General features: G+C 39.7%; 1 protein-coding gene across 8 annotated transcripts; it reads right to left on the reverse strand.

Annotated features, from left to right (window-relative positions):
* Positions 1–333: 333 nt before the first annotated feature.
* atxn2 (ataxin 2) lies at positions 334–25,023 on the reverse strand. Of its 8 annotated transcripts, none has more exons than XM_055039043.1 (26): positions 24,571–25,023; positions 20,674–20,704; positions 20,482–20,541; positions 20,042–20,113; positions 18,757–18,907; positions 18,211–18,225; positions 13,995–14,119; positions 13,753–13,844; positions 12,838–13,026; positions 12,331–12,503; positions 10,976–11,224; positions 9,784–9,969; positions 9,492–9,671; positions 8,793–8,900; positions 8,621–8,691; positions 8,201–8,541; positions 7,694–7,757; positions 7,457–7,594; positions 6,646–6,663; positions 6,035–6,101; positions 5,331–5,524; positions 5,116–5,242; positions 3,445–3,630; positions 3,170–3,375; positions 2,331–2,508; positions 334–1,097 (listed from the first exon to the last, which is right to left on the reverse strand). In XM_055039043.1, the coding sequence occupies exons 1-26, from the start codon at positions 24,678–24,680 to the stop codon at positions 1,069–1,071; spliced, it is 3,360 nt and encodes a 1,119-aa protein (XP_054895018.1). In that variant the 5' UTR covers positions 24,681–25,023; the 3' UTR covers positions 334–1,068. The 8 variants fall into 8 exon arrangements, with proteins under 8 accessions (XP_054895018.1, XP_054895016.1, XP_054895024.1 ...); XM_055039041.1 differs by having other exon boundaries at positions 6,029–6,101; XM_055039049.1 differs by lacking the exon at positions 18,211–18,225.
* Positions 25,024–26,026: the final 1,003 nt, after the last annotated feature.

The following is a 26,026-nucleotide window of genomic DNA, read 5'->3' on the forward strand; positions in this document are numbered from 1 at the left end:
GCCTCTTCAGTTTTGAAAAAGAAATTCCTGATTTGCTTGAAGATCATTTTTAATGGGTTTTTATCCGTCATGTTGTGATGATTCAAAAGACAAAGAAGAAACTCAATTCTACTGATTCTGCAAATGAAATACCAGTACCACTACTTTTTATTAGTTTTAGAAATGCAGGCTTAAAATATATTGTTCTGTATGTGAATATTATTCGTTTAAATTGATTGTAATTACTTTGGGATGCCCCTTTAAACTTAGTTTTTTTTATATATATATATAAACTATTATGTTCAGAAACATTAAAACAACCATCCAAATAAAGAGCAAACCACAGAGACACCGTCCAGTTTTTAAAACTTTTTTATTGTTTTTAAGTTTTTTTGCTCATTTTTTAAATTATTTATATTATCTACAAAGTAAAAGTTTTAACTTAAAAGTTACATAAGGGTCAGGTGAGAAGTGGGATCTGATCACCTCAGCCGTTATTGTTTTATAAATAACATTTCTCCTGTCCTCTTGGCTGCTTTATTATTATTTTATTCCTCTCACAGGACGTTTCTGGTCATTTTTCCGGTTTTTAGTTTGGTTAGAAACTTGTCTTGTAGTCTGGAAACAAACGCAGCACTTCGCAGCAGCAGCAGCAACAAACAGTAATATTAATACTGCCTAGAAGATGGAAGATTTCTTTTCCGTAACAAGGTGCAGAAAGAATACCAGTTCCAGTTCCTAGCAACGCTCTCTTTAACTCCTTCAGCCGACCCCTCGTACTACGCAGGATCTGGGTCCAAACAGGAGACGTCTTGTCCGTTAAACCTCTTGTTAAAACACTGCATCAACCTGTTAACATTCACTTATTGCCTAGTCTGACTGGGAGGGGGCAGGGGAGGGGAGAGAAACGCTGATGTGAAGCATGTCGGGTGGAGGAAGAGGAGGAAGGGAGGGAGAGAGGGAGAAAAGTAGGGAGGAAGGAAGGAGGAAGGGAGGGAGGGAGGGAGGTCTCTCGTTCTGCCTTGTTATGGAGGTTCTGGTTGAGAAGCGTGAAGCAGAGCGGTCCCTCCGCTCGCCGGCGCCCTCTATCTACAGCTGCTGCTGATGATGAGGCTGCACTGTGGGGACGACACACAAAGATGGAGTCAGGGATGGAGACATGGACAGAAACAATGACCCGACTCGGCCTGGTAGTGCAATCCTCCACCTTTCAGAACCACGGCCGTCTCATTACAGAGATTAGAAAAAGTATTTACACCCATGGGAGTGTTTACTGTCAGTGATGAACCAACATAAGGTAGAACACACTGTCAAGCTGAATGAAAGAATCTGATCATCAATTTTCAAGTCTTGAACAACTCATTCTTATGTGGTCTGAACTTTGACTAGGCCATTCCAACACATGAAAACCATACAACAACAGTGTTCAATGAGAGGCCTTTTGAAATTTGTTGTAGATTTTTTGTAAACAATTATGTTAGTGATCAAGTAATCAATCACTCTGATGATTGAGTAAAATAAAAATTGTCCTGAAATATAGGAGCTATTTCAGCTCCTATGATACCTAGGAGCTTTTAAAATAAATATGTAAAAGAAAAAATGATTGTTAGAAAAAAAAAAACTTTTTTACAATTGTCAATTTTAGTCTCAAGTTTGAAGTATTGAAAAAAAAAATTGGAGAATACAAACAGATAAGAAATTAAACATTTCACATTTTCAAGCCAAGGGCATTATTGTTTATGTCTAAATAGTATTATATAAAAGAAGATTTTGATGACTCAGACAATGTCTTATTCTTACTAAATGTACATTACTGCATATGTTTGTGTATAAGTGGATATATTTTTAATCTACTTAGCATAGCTGAAAATAAAGCAAGAACTAACTAATTACTGATCAATTATTCTTCACTTTTTGTCTTAACTTTTGAAGTATAAAAAAGCACTTATTGAAATAGATATTTCTATTTTATTTTAAGTATCACAGTAAAAAGAAAAATGTAAAGAACATGTTTGTTTCACAATCAAGCTTACTTATTGGTCTATCATCCAGAATCCTAATAAATCTGAGTTCTTCAAGCCACAAAAGCTAAAAAGCAATTGTAGGATTTTACTATGCAACACAGAGCTGCACCACATGATTTATAACGGATGTGGAAATTCATTAAAGTTGCTATACTGGCACGTCACTCTTTCCACTAGAGTGTTTCTGATTATCTGAACTCTCTAAGGAGGCTAAAAAGTCAAACAAATCTGAAGGAGGAATCTGGAGGAACTGCAAGAATTAAAAAAAACAGGTTTCATTTGTCACCCTGGCAGCTTCATCATGTCCTGGCAGGTTGATGAGTTTACCTTGTGCATGCGCCAAGTAGGAGAAATGTGTAGTGGACGACACCGGGATGGGATTCAACGCCGTCTGGGGCATCTGTGGCTGGGGACCCCCTGGAGGGCCTTGTGTGGCCATCAGCATCATTGGAGGGTGGGTGGGGGCCGGATGGTGAGATGGCACGATACCAGACTGCATATGGGCCTGGCGTGAAGAGAGAGAGAGGACAATGAAGGGACTGACAGCTGAAGCTTCAGGACGGCAGAGTTTAGAGCTGCTGCCTTCTGGAAGCAGAGATGTGACAACAATCAATAGGAAATACATGATTGGTCGACGAAAAACAATTTAATTACAGAGAGCAGAATGAAGCCACTATTTATAAACCTGGCTGGAGTGAAGTTATGCTGCACAATGTCAACTGGGTTTTTATTACAGCCAGCTCAAAGCCGTGAGGCAACAAACACTCAGCTGAAAGAAAGAAAGAGAGAGCAAAAGAAATAAACAGAAAAAGAGAGAGCAAAAATAGGAGAAGAGTGAGGAAGAGAAAGAGAGCAACAGAAAAAGAAAGAAAAGAACAAAGGAGGAGGAGAAAAATAGTGAGAAAGAGAAATAAAAACAGCAAAAGAGAGACAGAAACAGAAATGAAAGAAAGATGGGAGACAGAAAAGGAAAAACAACAGGAAAAGTGAAATGACAACTAAAGGAGGCAACCAGTTGATAAATGAGGGAGAAAGTTAGTTTGTCAGAGAAACATAAAAAACATCCTCCATTACAGTTTCCTGCAGGATCAGCACTAAATCCACCTGAAGCTCGAAAAGCTGCCGGTTCTGACCCGGTTCTGACCCAGGTCGCCCCTTCGACCCACCTGCTGCACGTGGGCCATGTGGTTGGGGTTGTAGCCATGCTGCACCTGCTGAGGGTGGATGTAGACGGTCTGCTGGGCGGAGGGGAACGACGCCTGGGGGGACTGAGGGTTGGGCGTCATGGAGGGGGGTGTCGGGGCCAAGGCTGAGTAGAGCTGCTGCTGGGGCGGCGCGTTGGACAGATGCAGGGCCTGCGCTGCTGCCGCTGCTGAGAAACACATCAGCGGTGTGAACACAGTGTAAACTGACTCAGCTGCTCGTTAGGGGAGACGGTCACCTGCTGCTGCCTGCTGGTGCTGATGCTGGACTGGGCTGGCTGCAGGGTGGCTCGGCGGGCCCCCGTGCTGTGGAGGGCCGCCCTGCTGGGCTTGGCCTGTAGGGGTGGCAGAGGGCTGCGGGTGCTGCGGGTGAGGGTGTAGGGTGGCACTGGGGTGAGGGTACTGCTGAATCGGCCCCTGAGACACTGAGGCAGCGAGAGAAAAGAATCAACACTTCCTGTTGCCTCTCAGTGCAACAAAACAAAACATAAATAATTTTATTTTTATTATTTCCTTTATTTAACCAGGTAAAACTCCATTGAGATCTAGATTTTAGTTCTTAGAGGGACATGGGCAGAAATCTGCAACACACAACGACCTGGTTGCACAAAAATAAAACAAATTAAAACATATGCAGAAGTTTAAGACAAATTATAAAACAATTTAAAAGCAATGGCCAGCTTAACACGAGGAATGGCACTAAGACAAAACCACCAGAGTTTTCAGTCATACCGGTCTTGCAGAATAAGAGGTTTTAATGTCTGGTCAGAGATAAAGAGCAGGTCAAATCCCAACATTCATATGCAGCTGCGGCATCACAACTTCTACATATCGACTAGCTCTGCAAATTCAAGCAAGTCCCCGAAACTCCCCACCGGCCCTCTAAACGGGAATATTTCAGCTGCCGTAAGAATACAGAAGACAACATGGAGGAAGAATGTTACTCGACATGCAAATCGACACGTCATTATTTAATAAGTTTAAGGTGAAGTTTGTGCAGTATTGAAATTAAAATGCTGCCGTTAGTAACCAGAATTAGAGAAACAAATATCAGAATGAGTCTAGTCACAATTTGTCTGCATGAGTGTTGTGGATTTGGATAGTGTATTTGATTAATTGCAAGTGAAAGGTGGAAATACAGAGTGTCTCCATCTGCGTCTGAGAGGAGCTCTTGAACTGAACGTGCTTTTCATATAAACTTGTTCATACTTGTGATTCCAGTCGTTTTTCTGCATGCAAACAATTTCTATATATTTAGTCTTCTTTTTGTCAACACTGACTCAGAAACTAAAACCCAACAGAAACTCCCAACGTCATATAGTCAATAAAAAGGTGGTTCTCTTGTTGTCACAGAGAACCACCTGAAGAAAGCAGTGGAAACACAGTGGTCCTATTAGTCTTGCTTGTTTGTGGTATGCAAGTATAAATGTGAATGCTAGAGGAATGAAATTTCAGGATCACATCTAAAAACAACTTTTAAGAACAATTAAAGTTGACAGACTATAGAGATTATGGAGAGGTTAAGGTTAAATTCACGTTAATCCTAATTGTTCTGTTAGAGCAGTCTGGCAGAAACGGGTCAAAATTCTGTCATATCTCATGTTGATTCTAATTCTTCAAAGAGTTACTGTAGACAATAATAGACGTTGGCAGAAAAGATTTCCTGTAGCGGTCTGTGTTACATTGAATTTGAGGAAGCTTCTGACTGAAGACGCCCATAATTTAGGTCATGTCAATGATCAGCCCAAAAATATCGCCTGTGTATTCACATCAAAGCATGATGAAGAAAATGCAAAACTACATATTTTTAGTGAGACATTTTCACCTAAGGTACTCATACATCATCACTTTGTTTCAGCCCAGGCCTACTTACCAGTGAGCTCATATCAAGACTGACAGCTGCTACTCACCATACATGGTGTGTGTCTGCTCTGGGTACTGCGTAGTAGAAGAAGAGACGAGGCTGGGCTGACCGTGCGTAGGAGGGCCCATCATCCTGGCGCTGCTCTGCATGACTGGACTGAACACGTGCTGCGCCTGGAGGATGAGTGTTAGCGCTGATGAATGGCGGCCGGCACCCTGAAAAGACCCTCCTCTAAAAGCTGCTCGGTGTGCAAGTCGGCACCTGTGACTGGTAGTGTGTCATCTGCTGAACGAGCGGCTGGCTGGTGAACTGCTGCGGGCTGCAGGTGAAGTACTGCGCTGAGTACGCGGGGTTCGGTGCTACGATTGGCGGTCCTGCTGCGGTCGCTGGGTGCATCATGGTGGGCGTGCCGGGCGGGTGGTGTTGGTCAGACCTCTGCTGGGGCATGTTGGGTACTAACGATTCATGTTTGGTAGATTATATGGAGAGAAAGATTAATGACCTATAAACCAAGTCACGTTAAACAGAAACTAGATGTCATAGTTTAGTAGAGTCATAGTGTCATCAACATTTGGGGACCAGTCTTGTTTAGTTCGTTTTGATAAAAGTCTAGTTTTATTAAAACGGATGTTTTCACACCGGTCTATCTGGTGCGGAAACATCTTGATTTCCTATTGTAGGATTTTACTGTTAATGCTTTCAAAATTATGAGGAAACATTTTAGAAATACCCAGTTATAATAAGTTATTAGTATACTAATAACTGAAGTAAAAATGTCAGAAGTTGCTCAACCGTTTCCATATATTAGGAAAAAAATCTGTTATTTAAAAAGCAGAAAATGCTCATTTTATAGTGTTTAGATAATGTTGGCTGGAGACACAAATTAATGGAACAAAAACACTAATTTGTAAGAGCAGAAATTGGTTAAAAAAATAAAGGGAAGCAGGGGTTATTCTCACCTTTACCTGGTCTGTAAGGTTTTGACTGGCTCACTGCCATGTGGGGCATTTGGACCTGGTACACAGCTGGAGACTGGAAGGAGGGAGGCGATTGGAGAAGAAAAAAAGTTTATACTTAATGGGGGTTTTTTTAGCAAATGGAAAATAGAAAGTTATTCTAAATAAATTGTTTGAATTAAAATGTAAGGGTTTGAGAAAACCTATTTTCCTGCTTGGATACATCTCCTCAACATTTAAAAATGCACCTCTCTTACCTTGTGTCACATGCATTTTCTACTATAAAACTGTGTCACAGTTATGCTAGCCTATACGTTATTATTTCTAAACAATATACACCATGCATTCCTGTCATAAGGTGCAGTGCTGCAAAAAAGAAGCTTGAGAACCTTCTTATTCTGGGTTTGTTGTTAACAGAATAAAACAACAGAAATAGGATGATGTTAAAGGTCTATCTGTGATGGCGGCTCAAGAGAATTGCAATAAGAAGTTGGCAAACCAACATCTGATGGCATTAATTCAACAAGCAAGCAAAATTATCCAAGTACAGATTGGGCTTAAATAAAATGAACAAAAACAAGGGTTGAAAAAAAGTAGAAATCTTAGAAAAATTCACAAACCTTCCATATTATGCTTTTCTAATGGAGCGAGAGAAAGAGGAGGAAGAAGAAGAGGAGGGGGAGACAAGGGAAAAAGAACCACTCTTTAGTTGTTATTGTTTGCACTCGTCTGATGTTGGATCACCAAGTTTTTCTTAAAGCAACACAGGATACATGATATTACATATAACAAACACTGAAAAGTGTTTTAAGAACCCAAACACTTATTTTACTCAATTTGTACAAATAAATTACATAATTAATTACTTTTTTTTGTACCTGAAGTTAACATCAAAACTTATCTGTGTTTCAGCGATGATTCACAGGCACACAAACTTCAAAGGGGAGGGCTTTTTAAAAATTTATGTTAAATCTGTTAATCCTTTTATTAATCTGTGATTTATTTCCACAATTGCCCCTCTGGTCAGCTTGTACTTAAATACTCCCATTTTACTCCTCCCAGCTTCAGAACAATGAATTAAAATGGTGGCAAACTAACAAATTTTCTATTGAAATTAAGATTCAAGACAAGCTGCAATAAAAATGCTAAAATCTCACATATTAAATTCTGATCTCCATTTGAATCAGTTCATGCCTATAAAATCTGACAGTCTTTGAAAAATGATCTTCTGCTGGTAGATATTATTCACTGAAGTCATATGATCTCATTTTATTACAACAAGATGTGAGAAAAACAAAGCAAATAACTGAGGTGTTGGTTGTCAGAGTAGATATGGCTAAAGAGCGAAATGACCTGCACCTGACCTGCAACTTTTATTTATAGTTAATGAAAGCAGATTCAACAGTTCTAGGATGCAGGAGTACATCTTACCTGAACGCCAGGGCTAACTGGGGTCAGCGGATACATCTGAGGGAAGCAGCCGTAGACCGTTGGCGGCTGCTGAACCACGATGGAGGGGCTGGGCTGACCCTGAGGCCGAGGAGGCGTCGGGGTGTTGGCTGGCTTAGGCTGAAGAAAAAGGAAAAATGAAAAACAGAAGAATGAAATCAGTTTGTGATGCTTCTTCTGGACTCACTGGGTGACTTTGCTACATCCAGACATACTAACCTGTGTATTAAACCTGGGTTTGAATTCGTTAGCATTTGGGTTCAGGGTTGATTTTCTTACTTGACTGCAGAAAAACAAACAAAATGTTGAAGAATAGGTCAGGTCAAAAATGCTTTTCTTCTGCATAGCAAAAATACATCAAACATAATGGAAACATCTTGTCTGCCGACTAGTCTTGACAGAAGTGGGGTGTTCAGTGTTAGAAATTGATTAATATTTGGATAGTAAAAGGTGCTAAATAGGAGTTTTTTGTTTTTTTTTTAAGAATTTGAACCAGGTGAAGCTAAAACTTAACCACTTCAGGAGTTCTGGATAAAAGATATTTGCAGACCAAGAAGGTTTTCCATCTTAAGTGCAGAATGTATGTATTCTTGTACATTTCTGATTTAACTTCTGCTTTGAATGCCCTTTTTGAGTCTGCAATTAGTTGATTACTAAATCAGTTGATGATTGTTTCAATAATCGATTCATCACAATTAATTCGGTTAATCGATCCGCCACACTCACTCTTGTACCGCCTCCTTCTTCTCCTCCTTCTCTTCATGTTTGGGTCCACTCAGCGTGGACATGGCGGTCGTTTGAACTCCTTGTGATGTCACATCCTGCCCTCCTCTCTTCTGCTCTAAGGAAGATGGAGACGGCGCTGCAGGACTGCCGGGTTTACTGGCAGATGACGCAGGCGCGGCTCCGGAGCCGCCAGCAGCCAGCCCTGCAGCGCCGTCCTCGGCGCCGTCTCGGCCCGCTGCGGCGGCCTTGTCCAGGGAAAGATCTTTCGGCTTCTCTGATGAGTCTCTGACTGGCTTGGTCATCTGGTCAAAGGCAGGGTCTGGACTGGAACTGGACTGCAACTGAAACAGGTGCAATAGATTGTTATTATGCAATCTGGTTCAGCGACAGGTTTTTGTTGAGTTTAACGAAGATACTTACTCTAAAATCTACACTAAATTTCTTTAAATTATCGATTTGTTTTCTGTGGTCGGGGGCCATTGAAGGAGGTCCTGGAGAGAAATGGAGTCAGGTTATTTCAAGAACCAGAAAATACATTTCTTTCAATGTATAAAAACGTCTATGAAACACATGCCTAATATAAATAAATTACCTTTACAGACTGGTCTTGAGATGCTTGGGGAGTTATCCAAAGACTTGATGTTCTCATTGTTTGCTGAGGGGGATGACTGTCTCGTTTCCTGGATACGACATTCTTTACCTATAAAGATTAAAAAACACATGAGAGAAAGTTTGTCCAAATATTTATACTTGTTGAACTTTTCTCACGCTAAAAAATAATAATCTGAAAAGTATGGTGTGCATTTGTTATCAACCCCTTTTACTCCAACAGCCTGAACCAGATTTCAAAAAGGTCTACAGGAGCAGTGACCGGGTAACCAAAGTTAGGAAGGGGCTTTTTATTTTTATTTTTTGCCGAATGCATATTTTACAAAAACTGCTCTTCCGTTTAGAAGCATAGGCTCATTTCAGCTGTGGTGTTTTAATACTGTTGGATTTACATTAATTTAAAACAATGTTTCTTTGCCCAATATACTTTTTAAACTAACCAATTCAGACCTACCTACTAATGTTCTGTAATTTGAATAATTAAAAATTACAAGCACACCAAACCTGGCTCCAGCCCAGGGGCCCTAACCCTTCTAAATACAGCCCTGCCAACAAACCCTATATGTACTCATTTTCAAGCTACTGAGAAGTTGGTCAAGGTTGCTGGTTGCTTCCAGCTGTAATTATGCTCTCAACTTTGAATTAAATGTTTCAAACTTTGTCTTGTGACATTTAATCTCACCATCCCCTGATGGAGAGACAACCATGTTGGGGGCGGGGCTAGCAGCAGTAGGAGAGGAAGCTGACGTCAGCGTCGTAACAGTTTCGATAGGAGCCGTTCCTGTTTGGGGAGAAGAGAGTGAGGAAGAGCCGGGGGAGGCGCGACCCACATTGTTCTGTCGCGGGGATCGAGGTCTGTGAGCTGAGGACAGAGAAAAAAAAATACATAAACTTACTCCTAGCATAAGGATAACGTAACAGCCCTAGAATCAGGATGTCCAAACAATCTCTAGAAGTAAAGAAAAACACTCTACCTCCACTGACCACTGAAGACCAGGTTCCTCCAGAGGAGTTACTCCTGGCTGGAGGCGTTGCCGAAACGTCTCCAGGTGGATTGTGGGAACCCAAGTCCGCTGCGGTGGAGCCCGAACTGATCCGTGACGGCGGCACTCTGTGAGCACGAGGCGTTCGCTGGGATTTAGGAGACATCCTCGGAGGACCTGTGAACAAAGGTCCCGTAAATCGTCAAACACGCGTTAAATACAAACTCATCTGTGTCGACGTGAACCCAGATGCAAGTATCACATCAAACAACAAGGACATGCGTGTTAGTAAAGAACAAAGTTTAATGGGACAAAAACACCACGTCAAGCTGTTCAAAGCCCAAATAAGTGAAATGGGAGATGAGAAAATAAATCAGTGGAAACTAGCAGAGGAAGAACTTCATTTAATTCAATGGAAATCAAACAAATCTATGGACAAGAAGATGTGAACAAAGCTGTGCAGATGTATGTATATCAATAAAATACAATCAAGATTGCGATCGTAACACAACCAGTTCAGTGGGTATGAATACTTTAGAGCAGCACCGTTCTTTCAGAGCAGGTGTTTTTCAGCATCATAAGTTGTTTTTGTTTTTTCCAGCGTTACCAAGCAAATTAAAGAGTTTTGTCTTGCCAAGTGAACCTGACACAAACTCAACACTGAATCACAGAAAGAAGAAAAACTAGCGGGATGAGGACTTGATCAGACTACTAAAATGACGGAGCACTTGCTTGGTTTTGGACAGATACTGCGGAGCCATATTTAAGCTAATAACTTTGAAACAGACGTACTCGGGTTACTGTGAAAACTTGGTGCCTCACTCACATGTTCTCTTTATGTGGTTAAGACAACAAAGACGCGGAAGAAACAGCACACACACACACAGACCTTGATGCACCCACATGCCGAGGTGAAATTGCCTCACGCACTGATAAGAAGTCACAACCAAACTCTTGCCATTAAAATGGGCGTTTAAGGTCAGACCCCAAATCAGAAGAAGCAATTTCCGATGTTTCTGTTCCACAAAACACCTGGGCAAATTTATCCATGGAAGGATTTTTTTTTTTAGCTTTAGGAAATGTTTTTACAACTTTTACAATTCAAATTCAATTCAACGTCAAGGTCAGCCCCTCAATCTCCATCTCATGCCTTTGCCCAGGTGGGCTCAACCTATGTGGATACCTTCTGAGGACATGCGTTTGGGCAGAGTGGAGGCTGGTGACGTGGGGCCATGTTGAGAAAAGGAGGACGGGGAGGAGGAATAGGAAGGGTGAGATGAATGAGAGGGAGGTCTGGAAGGCCGAGAGGGGGGCCTGGAGGGTGGCCTGGTGGGCGTGGTTGCCCGGGGAGGCAAGTAGGAGGGGCCAGACTGGTAACGAGAGGGGGGACGAGAGGAGGGAGACGGACAGGGTGAGGGCCAATGGGATGAACCTAAAAAAGGCAAGGACAAATGATCAAGGATAACAAAGAGTAAGAGAAAACATAAATGTGCTGCAGCAACAGGAAGGAGAGGAGTTAATAAACATAGCAGCAAAACAGGAAGTTTGATTTAAATAGGAGCAAATAATAAAAAGCAGAAAATAATTTTTAACTGAGGAACAAGTAAAATTTTCCAGACATTAAGTTCACAAGATGAAAGGGGAATTTTCCACTCTTTCTACACAAACAAAAACATGCAAAAATGTAATCTGAAAAAAACTAAATTAAATCTTGGTCAGGTCAATGCGACATTTCATCATGAGCAGGTAAAAGAGGAGTCAGTCACTGGCTTAAAGTTTTAAAAAGCACTCAGTTTTTTTCTCTAATTTTTTCCTCGACTCATCAGAGCGCAAAACTACTTAACATCAGATAATCACCTTTAGACCAGCAAACTATCGAAAGAGTTTGTCATCACAGCAACTTTCAATGTTATAAAAGGTTCATTTTTATAATTAAAGTGTCAAGCCTTTAGAGGAGAGTAACTAAGATCCCAAATATTCTATCATCATGTTGGAACATCAAGAGGACAATGTGGACTAATTGCAGCTGGAGTACATTCGTTGTGAATTATTAATGTCCAGGCTGAGCTCAGAGGTGGCTCATCTTTATGATGGAAATGTTTTGTGAAAAAGGCTAATCACTCCAGAAAACAACCCTTGTTGCAGTTTTCTTTTCTGTCTTTTTTTTGGGAGAGCATATCTCTCTCTCTCTCTCTCTCTCTCTCTCTCTGTCTCTCTCTCTCTCTCTATGTCTCTATATATATCAATAAATAAATAAACTGCAGCTAGGGAACTTAAAATACACATCACGCTATTGGCGGACGTTTGCAAAGCAGCCAATCCAGGAGGGAAATTCATTTTGCCTGCTGCTGATTGGTTGTACTCCCAAAAGTGGAGTTCATTTGAACTCATTTCTGATGTAATAGGTTCATTTTAGAGCTATAATCCTGCTGCCTTGGCTCCTAGTGCTACATCAGAATTAAGTCGGAATGAGGTTGTTTGATAACTTAAATGTATTCTGTGTACTATGAGTAATCTGTCACTGATTGGTTAACATACCTCCGTTCACCACCCTTTGGTCCGGGCCGGTGTTGGGACTGTAGTCATGAGGTCCTGGTCGAGAAGCTGAGGCTCCTGCTGAGCTCTGACCCAGTCGAGGTGAATTCTGCCGTCCTGCACCCCATGACATCGCTTCCCTGTTCCTCTGACCCGGAGGAATGTACTTGTTCTCTCTAAATAGACACACAAAAACAAAATGAGGATCAGTTCAACACTATAGCAATCTTGGGAATTTTCTGTCTCCTAAAAGTCAAGTTTATTTGTGTCACAGATTTCAGCAATTAGGCAGTTCATATAGTAACTGTTATGAAACAGCAACAAACATTACATTTTAAGCTCCCTCATTAAACTATACATCAAATATATTGAGAAATATTTGTGGAAGTCAGTGGACAACACAGAATGTCACCCAAGTTTGGTGCTAACTAATGGCTGCTAAGTGCAATTAACAGAAGACAGCAAAAGTATCCAACCTTTAAGTTTTTGATATGTGTAACCTCATTTCACCTGCTAAGCGTGGGAGTCTCCCTTTCCCCTCGCAACACAGCCGTGTATTTCTCCTCCTCTGTGCGCTCGTCGTTTTCAAGGGCCACCCGAGCTTTATATGTGGCGCTGGCCTCTATCTCCTCTGCCAGCTGGGCTGCACGAGCTTCCCTCTTCAGAAACTCCTCTGAGTCGTCACGCTCCAAGGGGACCCTGAAGAACGACGTCCAGAAGGACAAAGACTCACTAAACAACGTGTTTATTTTTTGTTTAATCACAAAAATTATAAACCGAGCACGAGTCTCCTTAGATAATGGGTAAAAATTTAAAAATAAACAAATGACCAGCAGATCTATTCCATAAAGATTGGTTTAAACAAGCGGTATTATGTATTTTTCAGGCACATATGTCATTTTCATTTGTTATGAAAATGTTGTACATATCAAACATAATATAAAAGAAATTTAGTTTCTCAATTTGACGCCTGTCTCTTTAAGAATCTCCTATTCTTTCTTAAACACCATCTACAGCACATCAACACAAAAATTTTCATCCATTATGCCGTTTTACAACTGAGAAGTAGTTTGTATAATGAACTTAGCAAACACACAGTTCCACAAGGTGTTTGCCAATTGCTGCTGCCACTAGTCTGGAGGAGCTGAGTGGGGGAGTCATGGGGAAGGAGTGTTTTGTGAGGCAGACGCTCAGCTCGAGCTTTGTAGAAATAGGCAGCGCTTTGTGAGCGCAAGCTTTTAACCACCACAAAATGGCTGCCAAAATGACTAAAGCAACACTCCATGCATGCTTTTGATGAGGAAATTACATCTTAACATGATATAAAGCTCAAAAAAGTTAATTTTATATCAAAATTGATAATGCTAAGATATTTGTAATATTAATAACACAAACGGTAAAAAAGAAAAACGGAATGCTGCTTACGTATATGTGGACAGGCTGCTGTCATATGTAGACAACACTCCATACTTCTCCTCGTTGTACTTGAACATGTCATTTGGGTCCCATCCGTTTGACTGATTATAGAGACAAAGTAGGAAAGCGAGGCAAATTCGTCATCTAAGCTTTTTAACAAAGGACAACTGTTTTCCCTCCTGGGAGAACTCTACTCCATTTATGACGAGCTGATATCAACATGTCTGATGCGTTTGCGTGGTTGTTCTTACCACATCTGTGTCCAGGGACTCGAGGCTGTCAGAGTTGTGAGTGTCTCCTCCATCCCATGGCTCCAGATCTTTCTCCTTATGTTCACCATTAATTCGACCGCTCACTGCTGCATCTGTGAAGTTGTCTAGATCACAAAAGATCACATAATAATGGATGTGGAATATCACATGCACACACACAAAAATAGTTCTGAAATGCAAGTTGGATTTGCAATTCATCTCAGTGTGATTATATCATTATGTTGAACTACTAAATTGGTCTACTACAGGAAATCAATAGCTCTGGTAAATAACATGAGTGGTTTATCTAGTTTCTCTCATTGTTCTCAGCAGCCCTAAAGAGTGCAAAGTTCATGAGAGTGCACAATCACATGGCTGCATTTGTGTTGCATTAGCAGGAAAGACCTCATGTCTTTAGTGCCTCAGTCATAATCCCTCACACCAACAGCACAAACAGGGACATAAGGGCAAAAACAAAAAAATTGTAATATCAAAATGTTTATTACAGTAATTAAATTCAAAAAGAGAACCTGACAGGGAATCTGTGTTTGTCAAAGACAGATGGGAACCTAAAAGCTAGCTGAGCTTCACAAACCACATGCTGACGGCCTCCATGACATGCAACACTAACGCATTCGCTCATGCAAAAAGAGCCCCAACCAAGTGTTGAGTTCACATACAGTACATGCAGACTCTTTTTAGTCAGCCCAGATTTCCTTATTAAAAACAATTACTTGTTATAATCTACATTTAAAACATGATATAGATCTCTGTGTGGAATAAATCTACATAAAATATTGCTTTAACTTTTTGAACTGAAATACCAAAACTAGGCCTGTCACTAAAACAAATTTTGCTGGGCGATTAATTGTCTCAAAAATTATAGCGGTAAACTATAATATTGTTTGAAGACCATTTTAAACTGATATAATGACATAACAATCCAAGCTATATCCTACCAAAAATAGATACTTTATTTTCAAAAGAAAACTTAACAGTGGAACTGATTAACAAAATAAACAAAACAACCCAAAAAAAAACTAAACTAAAACTGACTCTGTCTCCATTAACACAAAATGCACTTGAATAAAAACTAAACGACAAAAAAATCAAAATGGAAATAAATACTGCATTCAACCAAAAGAGTGCAGATTATGAAGCCTGTACACTATTTGCCCTTCAATAATCATTAGATTTAGATAAAGATGGGCACTACCTGATGCAATAGTTCACTCCTACCTTAAGCCCAGTTCATATTACACGACCAACTAAGATTGTCGCTTACAATAATCGTAACAGATCATCCTGTAGTGTGTTCCGACTGATCGGGTCCAGTCGGTAGAACCGCTTCGATCTAAATCAGGTATAGTCAACATGTTGGATTGTCTCGGCCAGTTTATCTCACTGCAGCGTGTGGGGTGTTCCCCGACCCGGGCGAGGGGGCAGCCCGATGAATGCGACAGCCAATCAGAAAGCGCGGAGGAGAATCCCAAACAGCTGACACGGCGCAACCCAAAGTCCAGCGGACATCAGAGATGATTTGTGGAAACGTTCATGTTTATGCAACATTTCGTGCAAAGAATACCCGCAGAAATGACAAGGGGAAGAGTTGGAGCGAAGTTGCTACCGCGGCTGATAAACCCGGTAACTTTCCAGCTGTTCATCGTTAACGTGACAAAAACAGGTTATAATGATTTTCATTCAGTCGGGACTTTACGCCGACTCTAACCACGTACATGGCAGATAGATTGCAGAAAAACATTGATTAGTGCGGCTTTTAAAATTAATTAATTGGACTAGTAGCCATCATGTTGTGCCCATTGTTCTCAATGTAATTTTAAACATTAAAACCGCAAATACTAATTCACCGATGAAGCTTAAACACACAAATAGTAAAGACGAAAAAACAGAATAACTCACCTCCACATCACAGTGCAGCAAATAAAGCCCCGTCCTCCACTCTTTGATTCTACGCCTTTTTTTTTGTTGTTTTTTTTGTTACATCTTTTATCGCTTAAAATAAGCTCACAAACTACCGCTATTGCTTCTGCGTAATCAGCCGTGTTTGTTTACTCTAAATTCACGCGTGATATTGAGGCTTTTACGGGATTTTCTGTCTGGTAAATAACGAGTGGTTTATCTAGTTTCTCTCATTGTTCTCAGCAGCCCTAAAGAGTCCTAAAGATTTCTCTCACCGAGAAATCGGTGAGAGAAATCGGTTCGTGTGTGGAGTTGCTCTCGCCGTGTGGCTGGACAACCCGATCCAACCTGTTACACTTACTTACACTTACTCCAGCACGATTTTTTATCTGCTAGTTTGTGATTTCTCAGGTTTTGAAAATGGGCCACGATCAGCGTGTAATGTGAACTGGGCAATAAGGAAATGAGGAAGGGGAGAGTCGGTGGAGAGCACCGGAGTTTAGCCTTTTTTCATCCAGTGTCATCAATAGAACGATAAAAAGGCCGGAAGAAACGATAAAGCCGATAAATTATAATTAGGTCGATAACTTTCATTTATCGTGCGATTAATTGATTTATTGTTTATCACGACAGGATTAACTGAAACTAAATACATTTCAATGATATTCAAAATCACACTTATCCTTTGAAAAGAATCTGAAAAAAAAAATCCAGGACAACCAACCCATCAGTGTGTCTTATAGCAAAACAGTAGCTTATTAATAACAAATGAAAATTCAATTAACTGAGTACATCAGCACTGCTTGACCTTATTATTACAACCCAGTAACATTCAAGACAAGCATGCTCAAAGACAAAATATGTTTGAAAAGAAAGCTACTCTTATGTTAGCCCAAGTCTGGCCCTATATTCTTATTCTCCAATCAGAGACAAATAAATTGTGTACATAAAGCATATTGATCACCTGAACTCCCATAAATTAAGCTTTGATCTCCCATCTCAATATTATTTAAAAACAATCCAAAAACTTCAGATTAATGCAAAATTAGAGGCAAATACTGTACACACAATGGGCTAACAGGCTTGGGCTATACTACAATATGCATTGCTCATGTAATTTTATTGAGCATCAAATATATGATACCTTGTAAAAGTATTCATGCCTCTTGAACTTTTAAATTTTTTCATGTTAAAGCCACAAGTATGTGGTCAAGTATGATGACCACATACTTGTGGTCATCAGAGACCACAAGTATGGCTTGTGGTCTCTGATGTGGCCACAAGCCACATCAGAGACACAGCAAACAGGATGAAGAAAGTACTTCAGGCTGATGAGAGCACTGCATGTCACCCGGAACATACTTTATAGTGAAACATGGTAGTGAAAGCATTATGCTGTGGGATGCTTTTCTTCAGCAGCAACAGGAAAGCTGATCAGAGCTAATGGGAATAAGGATGGAGTGAAATATCCATGGAGAAAATCTTAATAAATGCCACTTCCCAGAGATTTCTGATTGTAAAATATTGTGAAAACCATTTTCCTTTCACTTTCCAGCAGTGTGTTACTTTTGTTGGCCTATCGCATAAAATCTAAATAAAATTCACATTGAAAATGTGAAAAAAAAAGTCATGAGGTGTGAATACTTTAATGAAAGTAATGATCATAATTTGCAAATAGAGAATGTGAGGAGTGTCGAGAAACATACAGATAATTTAGACTCATTAATGATATGATCTTCAGGTTGAAGACAAATCACACATTCAGGCAAGGCTGCATTTCTTCAACTAAAAACTAGTCAGAAACAAAATAAAGAGCTGAAATATGGGTTGGAAATATGTTGCTTTCAATGTAATCACACTGTATGTTTTCCACCTAAGCTCTGCAGTGGTGCCAACTTCAGCAAGTATGCTGCAGATGAAAGTAAGATCCACAACATACATGCCACTAATAATTTTAAAGCAAAATTATTTATTTACATTAACTATTTTCACAGCATGTGGAAAAAGAGAAAGAGCAGTTTTGCTGATGCTAGTCATTTTCAGCATCCCGCACACATTCTCCCTCTCACAAGTAAACCTAAATATGAGCATGTGAGTCACTTAAAGGGACCCTTTACCACTAAAAGCAACATCCAAACTAAAGGCAACACAAGGTGTTAAAGAATGACATGCATCAGATTCCTGATCAGCAGAAACTAGTAATAGCATGTACCCAAACAGTGCAGAATTATGCTCCCAAGTGTGTATATTCATGTAAAAATAAAAGAATTCTGAGAAAATTAAAGTTCTTTATTACCTGTGTCAGAAGAGACTAGACCATTGGAAAGAAGAGACACACAAATGAGAGAGTCAGAGGATGGACAGACAGACAGAATGAAAAACGAAAATACTAGCAGTTTCCTGACCAACATGTAAGATCTTCATCAAATGGGTCAAAACTTTTAATCAAAATGTTCTTTTGCTTCTCCTTTTGTTATCCATTTTTACCTGACAATAGTATTTTTTTTATTGAAAACATTTAATAAATTTGTTGTTAAACATCAAGAAGCAGACTCATTCAACCTTAAGTGTCCTTCCTACACTTGGACCACCTTCAGAAAAATCAATAGATCAAATCGGTTTTCCACGGCCGGCCAGAAACACAAGATGTAACTCATGACAAAGTCACTTCAGGGCCGTGAAGACAGAAAGCAATCAACCCACGGCACATGTGCAATGATGGCCAATTACATGTTTTATGCTTTTTGAGCATTTGGCAAATACAATGTCATCAGCTCTCCAAATTGTCTGCTGCTTGATTAATAATGGATGTGAATTCAATCAACACAAAAGCGTTTGGTACCTTTTCTGGCAAAATTCGGGTCCACGTCTTTGAACGTCACCACAACAACATCGGAAGCCTTAAAAATGATGCTCTCTACTATATCTTCTTTCCTGGGGCCAAAACTAGGCTCTGGGCTCTTTCTGTGGGCTGCATCCAACACCAGGTCACACTGCAGGAGACAGGCAGGTTAATACAAATCATAAATAAAGTTAAAGGCAATAACACCAACCGAAAAGGCAAAAAAAAAAAAACATGAAAAAGTGAGGTGCATTTCTTTATATTAAAATATAGAAATGTATTGATTTCAGTAATTCAATTCAGCATTCAAGCTGCTGATTTATATCTTTTAATAAACTATTCTGGCATGCAGCTAATAAAAAAAACATTTTCAGAAATTAAGAATATTACACAACATAAATAAAATAAAGTTTCAAGACTAAAAAGTATACCCATGTACTGCACAATACAACTTTAAGCTATTGGTGCTTTAATGACAGCAGTCATCTCTTCTGGATACAACTGAATGCCACAGATGTAGAAAAATGTCCTGATACGTCTGTGTGCAGTGGCTCTTCTGAATCTCCCCAAAACTCATTTCACTTCGCAATCCCTTACCCACTGTTAACTGTGCACAATTTCTCCAAGACATTTTGTCCTTCCATTCAACTTTCCAGATAATCCTTGCACACGGGCATCTTCTATAGCAGTGACCTGTTGTGGCTTTGTCTCCTTGTGGAGACCATTGGCGACTGATGGCATTTTTCATAACATTTCCACTATCGTATTTCTGTACTGAAAATCATTTTCTCTTTATTTAACGCTTTATAAGGTGGGAGATATTGGAAACATAAATACAGGACCTTCAGTTACATGTGCAGTCTTGTAAATGGTGTGAAACAATCAATAAAGTTGATTATATATATTAAATACTTCCCCACAGACTGATTTGTCCCTTAAAAGAAAGCATGAGGAGTCGGATTCCTCTCTGTTCTTAAACATAAGATGGAAACCACCTCAGGGGCTGAGGTAGATTTTGAGCGCTGGCAAGATGGTGTCCTGCCTAAGCTTAAAGCATTTTTCCAGCTACAGACACAGTGACTGAATTAGTCATTATAAAAGGCATATAGATGGATATCAATGCAGCGACCACATTGTTCTAGACCATCTGGAGTCCAATTCCTGAACCACAGACATTTCCTGCCTCTTCCGACTCTCTCTGCCCATTTCCTATCTATATACCATCCGATGCCACAAATACCGCAGTATCTTTAAAGAGATGTTATTAGACATCAGCTTTCCTTACCTCAGGACCATATGTCTTGAATACTCCTTCATATACAGCTCCATTTTTGACTTTCAGCTCACACTTGGTCCCCTGTAAACAGATGAGCTGGTCAGTGGTCACCATATGAAAGACTTAGTCATTCAAAGAGCCGATGTGAGCGTGCACTTTGAAAAAACAAGTTCAACAAGCCCATCTGCTGGAAGCCAAATGATTGATGTGCATTCCTTATGGTACAAGCTGTTCTAAGTGTTGTTTACTGCAGTGTAGACATTCTCAACTAACAGCATGTGGTAAAAGAGAAAGAGCAGTTTTGCTGACACTAGTCATTTACTTTAAGAATGAGCCCTATAGATTTTCATTTGTACCTTTGCTGTTTCTGTTCAGGTATCCACTAATAATCAAGACAAGAATTACAAAGATAGCCTTTAAATTTGAAGGAGACGAGAAGTAAAACTTACTACCACTGAAGTCAAGACATGGACCATCCTCATATTTGCATATACACCATTGAAAATGACCTAAAAGTAGAAACATTGTGAATAGAAATCACCTCATGGACATCTGGTTCTGACCAAAATGCAATCAATGGAAAAATAACATCTAATGATAAACATTTATAAAGCGCAAGTGTTTTAGAGTAACCAACTTACTGCTGCAGGGCCTTTGCCACTGTGTCTTCCCCTGAAAGACAAAAATATGATGTCAGATCCCCCTCAATTAACAGCAACGATCTTCCAATCACACCATTGTCTGGATTGTGCTACAAAATAATACAAATGAAGGAAAACAGCACTGTATAGGTTGACTGTGGATGAAAACAAAATGGTGCTAGAAAAGGTGAAAAAGATTCATTCATCAAAAGCAATCCACTCGGTTTGATCTAAACCCAATCCGGAACCCATCAGGGCTTTGGTGTGCTGACCAGGCTCTTCAATCACAGCACTGTCCCCACCTCTAACCTCTTGGATCTCTTGCGGTCATGAAGATCTTTGTCAGAGGTACACATAGAGGAGAAGAAAGTCCAAAACATTTTTATTTCCAAGCAGAGTTCTAACGTTTGCTTTGGCAAATTGAGGCAGTCATTTGCAAGTGCAATGATCCACATACTATTATTGCAACGACGACGGCAGTTCAATATGTCATGCAGCTGTTCACAAGAGGCAAGTGCAAATATATTTTTGATTTTACAGTTAATTAAATATAGAATTTAATAGAATTTAAGCAAAAATTGTAAAAGCTGGTGGTTTATATCAATGGTCCTCAATTTCTTTCCCCTCTTTTAGAAAATACCATGTCAGGAAATGAAAGTTTTCCCAGTACCAAGTTTCTGACAATTGTCTGTGTTGTGTCAAATAAAACAAGGTTCTCATGCAAAATTTGAAGAATATTGTTTAATTGTACATTTTATTTTTTCTCAGAAATGTAAGTTTCTAACTTTCAGGTTGGAAATATTAACAGGGCAATCCCCATGAAGTCACAGGTCCAAATAGGAAAGTCAAAGGTTTCAAACCTGATGTTAAATCCCAATATGGCTGCCTTGTATGAAAATTAGTGAAAGCTGAAGCAAAAAAATATACATTTATTTGCCTTTCTGACTATTTTATCTGCTCTAATCTTTCATAACTTCTCTTAGGGGACATGTTGGGGCCCTGTTGGCCCCATATTGCCATCTTTCAAGAATATCTCCCATCATTTTCATGCAGATGATATTCAGCTGTGTATTTATTTACAGTTCCAAAACTATATATTTTAATAAATGCCTCGATTCAATTAAAAGCTTAGAAGCTGGTGGTTTTCTTCATTGAAAGGAAACAAAGATGAAGTAATAATCTTTTCACCAGAAAAAAAAAATCTCTTGATTATGTAGTTAAATATTCTGTAAGAAATCTCAGAATGACCTCAGATCTTACTCTTGAAAATCATGTCAGCTCTTTGGTTCAATTCTGTTGCTACCATTTAAGAAACATTGCCGAATTTATTTCTATTACCTCTTGTCCTGTGACAGATTACAGTGATGTTTTTGAGTCATCTCGTTTAGGTTACTCCAGTATGTCTAACTAAAAGCTTCTTTTACTTCTACGCTCCAGAATAAATCTTCAAAATTTTATCATGTGCCTCCTGCTAATCCAACTTCATTGACTCCAAGTTTATTATCATTTAAATTTCCTGGTTTTGACTTTGAAAATTCTGCACAGAACCAATCTACATATCTGAGCTGTGATATCCCTTTTCCACCATAAGGGCTCTTAGGTCCTGCAACCAAGATCTAGTGACTGTGTCACATAAAAACTGAAAACTAAAGAAGACAGAGATTTCTTTTCTGCAACTCCAAGACTCTGGAACTCCCTTCCTCTGTGATCAGCAGACTCAGTGGTTTCCTTTAAAAGGCCAACTAAAAGTAAAATTTTTTAATCTGCTTTCATTAAATTTTGTCGTGTATTTTTCATCCTCTGCTAACTGAAGAACATTGGGATTGGGAAACATTGGGAAAGGTATTGTATAAATGAATATTGTATCAATAAATAAATAAAGTTTATTTAAATAAAGTTTGGCATTCTATGTTTTGACAACATGGGAAAGCATAAATTGCAGAGAAATAAAGTCATTACCTTGAACTGATATTAATCCTGGTCACTGAGCATATTAATGATCAGATCTCACAGGTTTTCAAATCATTAACTCCAGAATATTTAAGATGGTTTAGATGTTATTCTCACATTAGAATCCAATGCAGACCATAATTAGCCACTAGCACTTGGTCCTGGTTCACTTTCATCCATTTTAGTTTGCATTACATTCCTATTTCCACTGCAGTTCTTTTCTTTTGTTTCTGGTATGCGGAAATCGATGGTGTTAGACACCTCATCATTTTAATTATTATTACCATTAGGTACTCTTGGTGAATTGCTTGTTAGCGCAAATAGTTAATCAGCCAAACAAATGACAGCAATTAATTGTCTTTAGGGATCTAGCTAGAGTGCAGACAATGTGCTGGAGTTCAAACACAACATTGGAATGGGAAGAAGGAGAAAACTAATGAATTTCTAAATGCAGTGGCCAGTTGAGCTGGTGTGAGTGTTTCCACTGAGATTTTCACACACAGACATTGCTCCGAATTACAGAGAGCAGCAAGAAGAAGAGAACATATCCCACAAGTGATAGTTGTATGAAATGGGCAGAGAGGTAGCATCGCTGAATGCACAACATGTCAAACCTTAAAGCAGCAACATAAGACCACAATGAGTGTTTCCCCTGCCAGTCAAGGACAAAAAACTGGAGCTACGATTCAGACAGGCTGATCAAAACTGGACCGTAACAGACTTGGAAAAATACTGCCTTGCCTGATTCACTCAGATGTCACTGTCCAGATTTACTGCAAACGCCATAAAAATATATTATAATTTCTGAGAAATTATTCCAACACCTTGTTGTATCTTTTTATAAAAAAAAAAAAAGCCTTTCAACATAATATGAGCAAGGTGTACCTAATAAAATGGCATGTGTATGTGGATCAAACTGAATTTAGCTGGTGAGAAAAATGGGACTTTCTTGTTTTAAAATGCACATTTTGGTAACAAAAACAGACCTCTGTATCGTAGTAGTAATGGTGGTGACTCGCCACATGATTTTGAATAAAAGATGGAAATGTACTGGTTAGGTATGAATGCCTCTCACTCTGGCTCAACCCTGCGTTTCAGTGAACCAAGCCTGCGCCATAAATGGGTAGTGCCCACAGTGACCGGTGGAAACAGACGCCCACGGAAATTAAAACGACAAAAACAAAAATATCAATATCCATGTGCTGTGGGTAAGCTTAGTCACAGGACAACACGTGGACAAAAAGTCAAGCTTGTCAAGGACACTAATTTCCCACGAAAAGCAACGTCAAGGTTGACAGCCGGTCAGCATAATGACCACCCGCTCCTGCCTCCACAGTACGCGCTTTATGTCATTTATGTGTCAATCCCGTTGCAGGGATGTTGCGGTAACGTAGGAGTCAGCTGAATTGGGATAAACGCAGCTGGTTGGGGAAGCTGGCCTCGACTCGGGCAGCCGCTACAACACCGCAAGTGTGCGGAATTACAAACACGGGCTAATTAACTCCAACCACATCGGCACCAGGCTCACATAGTAAACTGATATTAGCAACTTCGAACACCGTCATTACTAAAGGAAAGAAAAAAAAAAGAAAAAGAAAAAAACGAATATAAAATCGTGGTTAATATATATTTTTTTATCCCTTCGGCTGTTTGATTCAATAATAAATGACAAAGGCGTGTTATTTAACAAGCGCCGGGTGAAACGTTGCCCTTAAGTTGCAACATTACTGGACCGTGCAGGCAGGCAGGAGGACAGGCCTCGCCAGCGAAGCTGCATAACGTCTCACGGCCCGCATAACACGCGTACTAATTTTGGACCACTTAACGGGAGTGTCATCTCTTCAAACTACCACTCCCAGACGTATTTGTGTCTACAACACAAAATGCGGACCACAACACATCTGTTCACTGCGTTTTTTACTTGGCTAAGTTTAGGAACTCACAGACCTGCCCAGATTCTGTCTTCCCCCGCCGCTTCCTCCAGCACCGGAGGCGGCCGCACCAGCCACGTTGCCCCCGCCGGGCTTGCCTCGATTTCCACCGGCCTTCATTGACATGGTGATCCCATAAAAGACGGCGTCTTTAAAAGCGATCGGTTGTAGAGCAGAAACTTCTTGACAACGAGGCGGCGTGCAGTTGTGTGACAACTCGCTAACGTGCGACTAGCAGGCTAGCGGGTTTACAGCTGCTAGCCCAATTAGCAATCTCTACAAATCTTATTAAAACTCAGGGGGAAAAAACTATTTTAAAAAAACAACACGCTGCAATTGAGCTTTCACAATAACACGAGCGTCACACCGCTTGTCAATGTGATATGAAATCCTAACAAAAAAAATCGATTATCTCAAATTAGAGTTCAAAGCTAGCTCGGGTCCTTTCCGTTGCTAACAGCAAAAAGACCAAAACAGTCTGAAAGGGGACAAAAACCAGCGGAGGGATATAAGGAAGGTGCAACGGCTCGCAATATTTAACTCAATATTCATCCACTTTCACGCCATTCATTTTTGCTAGATAGACACAAATGATCATATTTTATTTAGATTTTCAATATACAAGTATAAATACTAAGGTATTTTAAAGATTACACAGACACCTGGGCGCTACTTTCAGGAAGTCCGTGAGTGTTAAATGGCTCAGTAGCTGCATCCACGTGAGCCGGCGAACGCACAAAACACAGATGTACAAACAGTATGTACGAGCTGTCAGCGTCTCCTGTTGGTACATAAGCACTGCAGGACAATTACTCAGTATACTCATTAAGATACCGAAACACTCATTTAGAATACACATTTTGAAGCCTGACCAATGAAGAAGTGACTCTAAAGCGCCCATATAATGACTGCCGTAGACATATATATTTTTTTACATAACAAATATGCATATACCATTAAACTGAAATTCTTTCTGGTTTTTGAAAGAAACAAATTTTGCTTCTTTTTTTGCACAAACGACAGAGAATAAAACAATAAAAGTTAAAGACAAACATCAAATTGTACTAAGAAAAATGGATTTTCAGTGATGCAGGAATAACTCAGCTTCCTCTGTTTGGCTCAGAATGACCTTGATCTCTCGTTTTCAATGTGTCAGTATCTTGAGTCAGAAATTGGTAAATGTATAGAGTACACAACCGAATCTAATTTCTCTTCCATTTGTATTAGCTGGAGTTATGTGCAAACTGAAATATAAAATCCCCAGGGACAAAGTAGAACAGCCCATCATTTCAATCAGATTTAAGTTAAGACTTTAACTGGACTAGTCCAGTTAAAGTCTTTATTTTTAACATTTGCAGGTTTGCTCTGGATCACTGTCCTGCTACATAGCCCAAGTGCATTTGGTCACAAAATGATGGCCAGATATTCTCCTTAAGAATTTCTTCAAAAGAAAGCATAATTTGTGGTTCTAT

The sequence above is a fragment of the Poeciliopsis prolifica genome, unplaced genomic scaffold, assembly GCF_027474105.1.
Source record: "Poeciliopsis prolifica strain line A6 unplaced genomic scaffold, Auburn_PproV2 SCAFFOLD014, whole genome shotgun sequence".
In the NCBI taxonomy this organism is placed as follows: domain Eukaryota; kingdom Metazoa; phylum Chordata; class Actinopteri; order Cyprinodontiformes; family Poeciliidae; genus Poeciliopsis; species Poeciliopsis prolifica.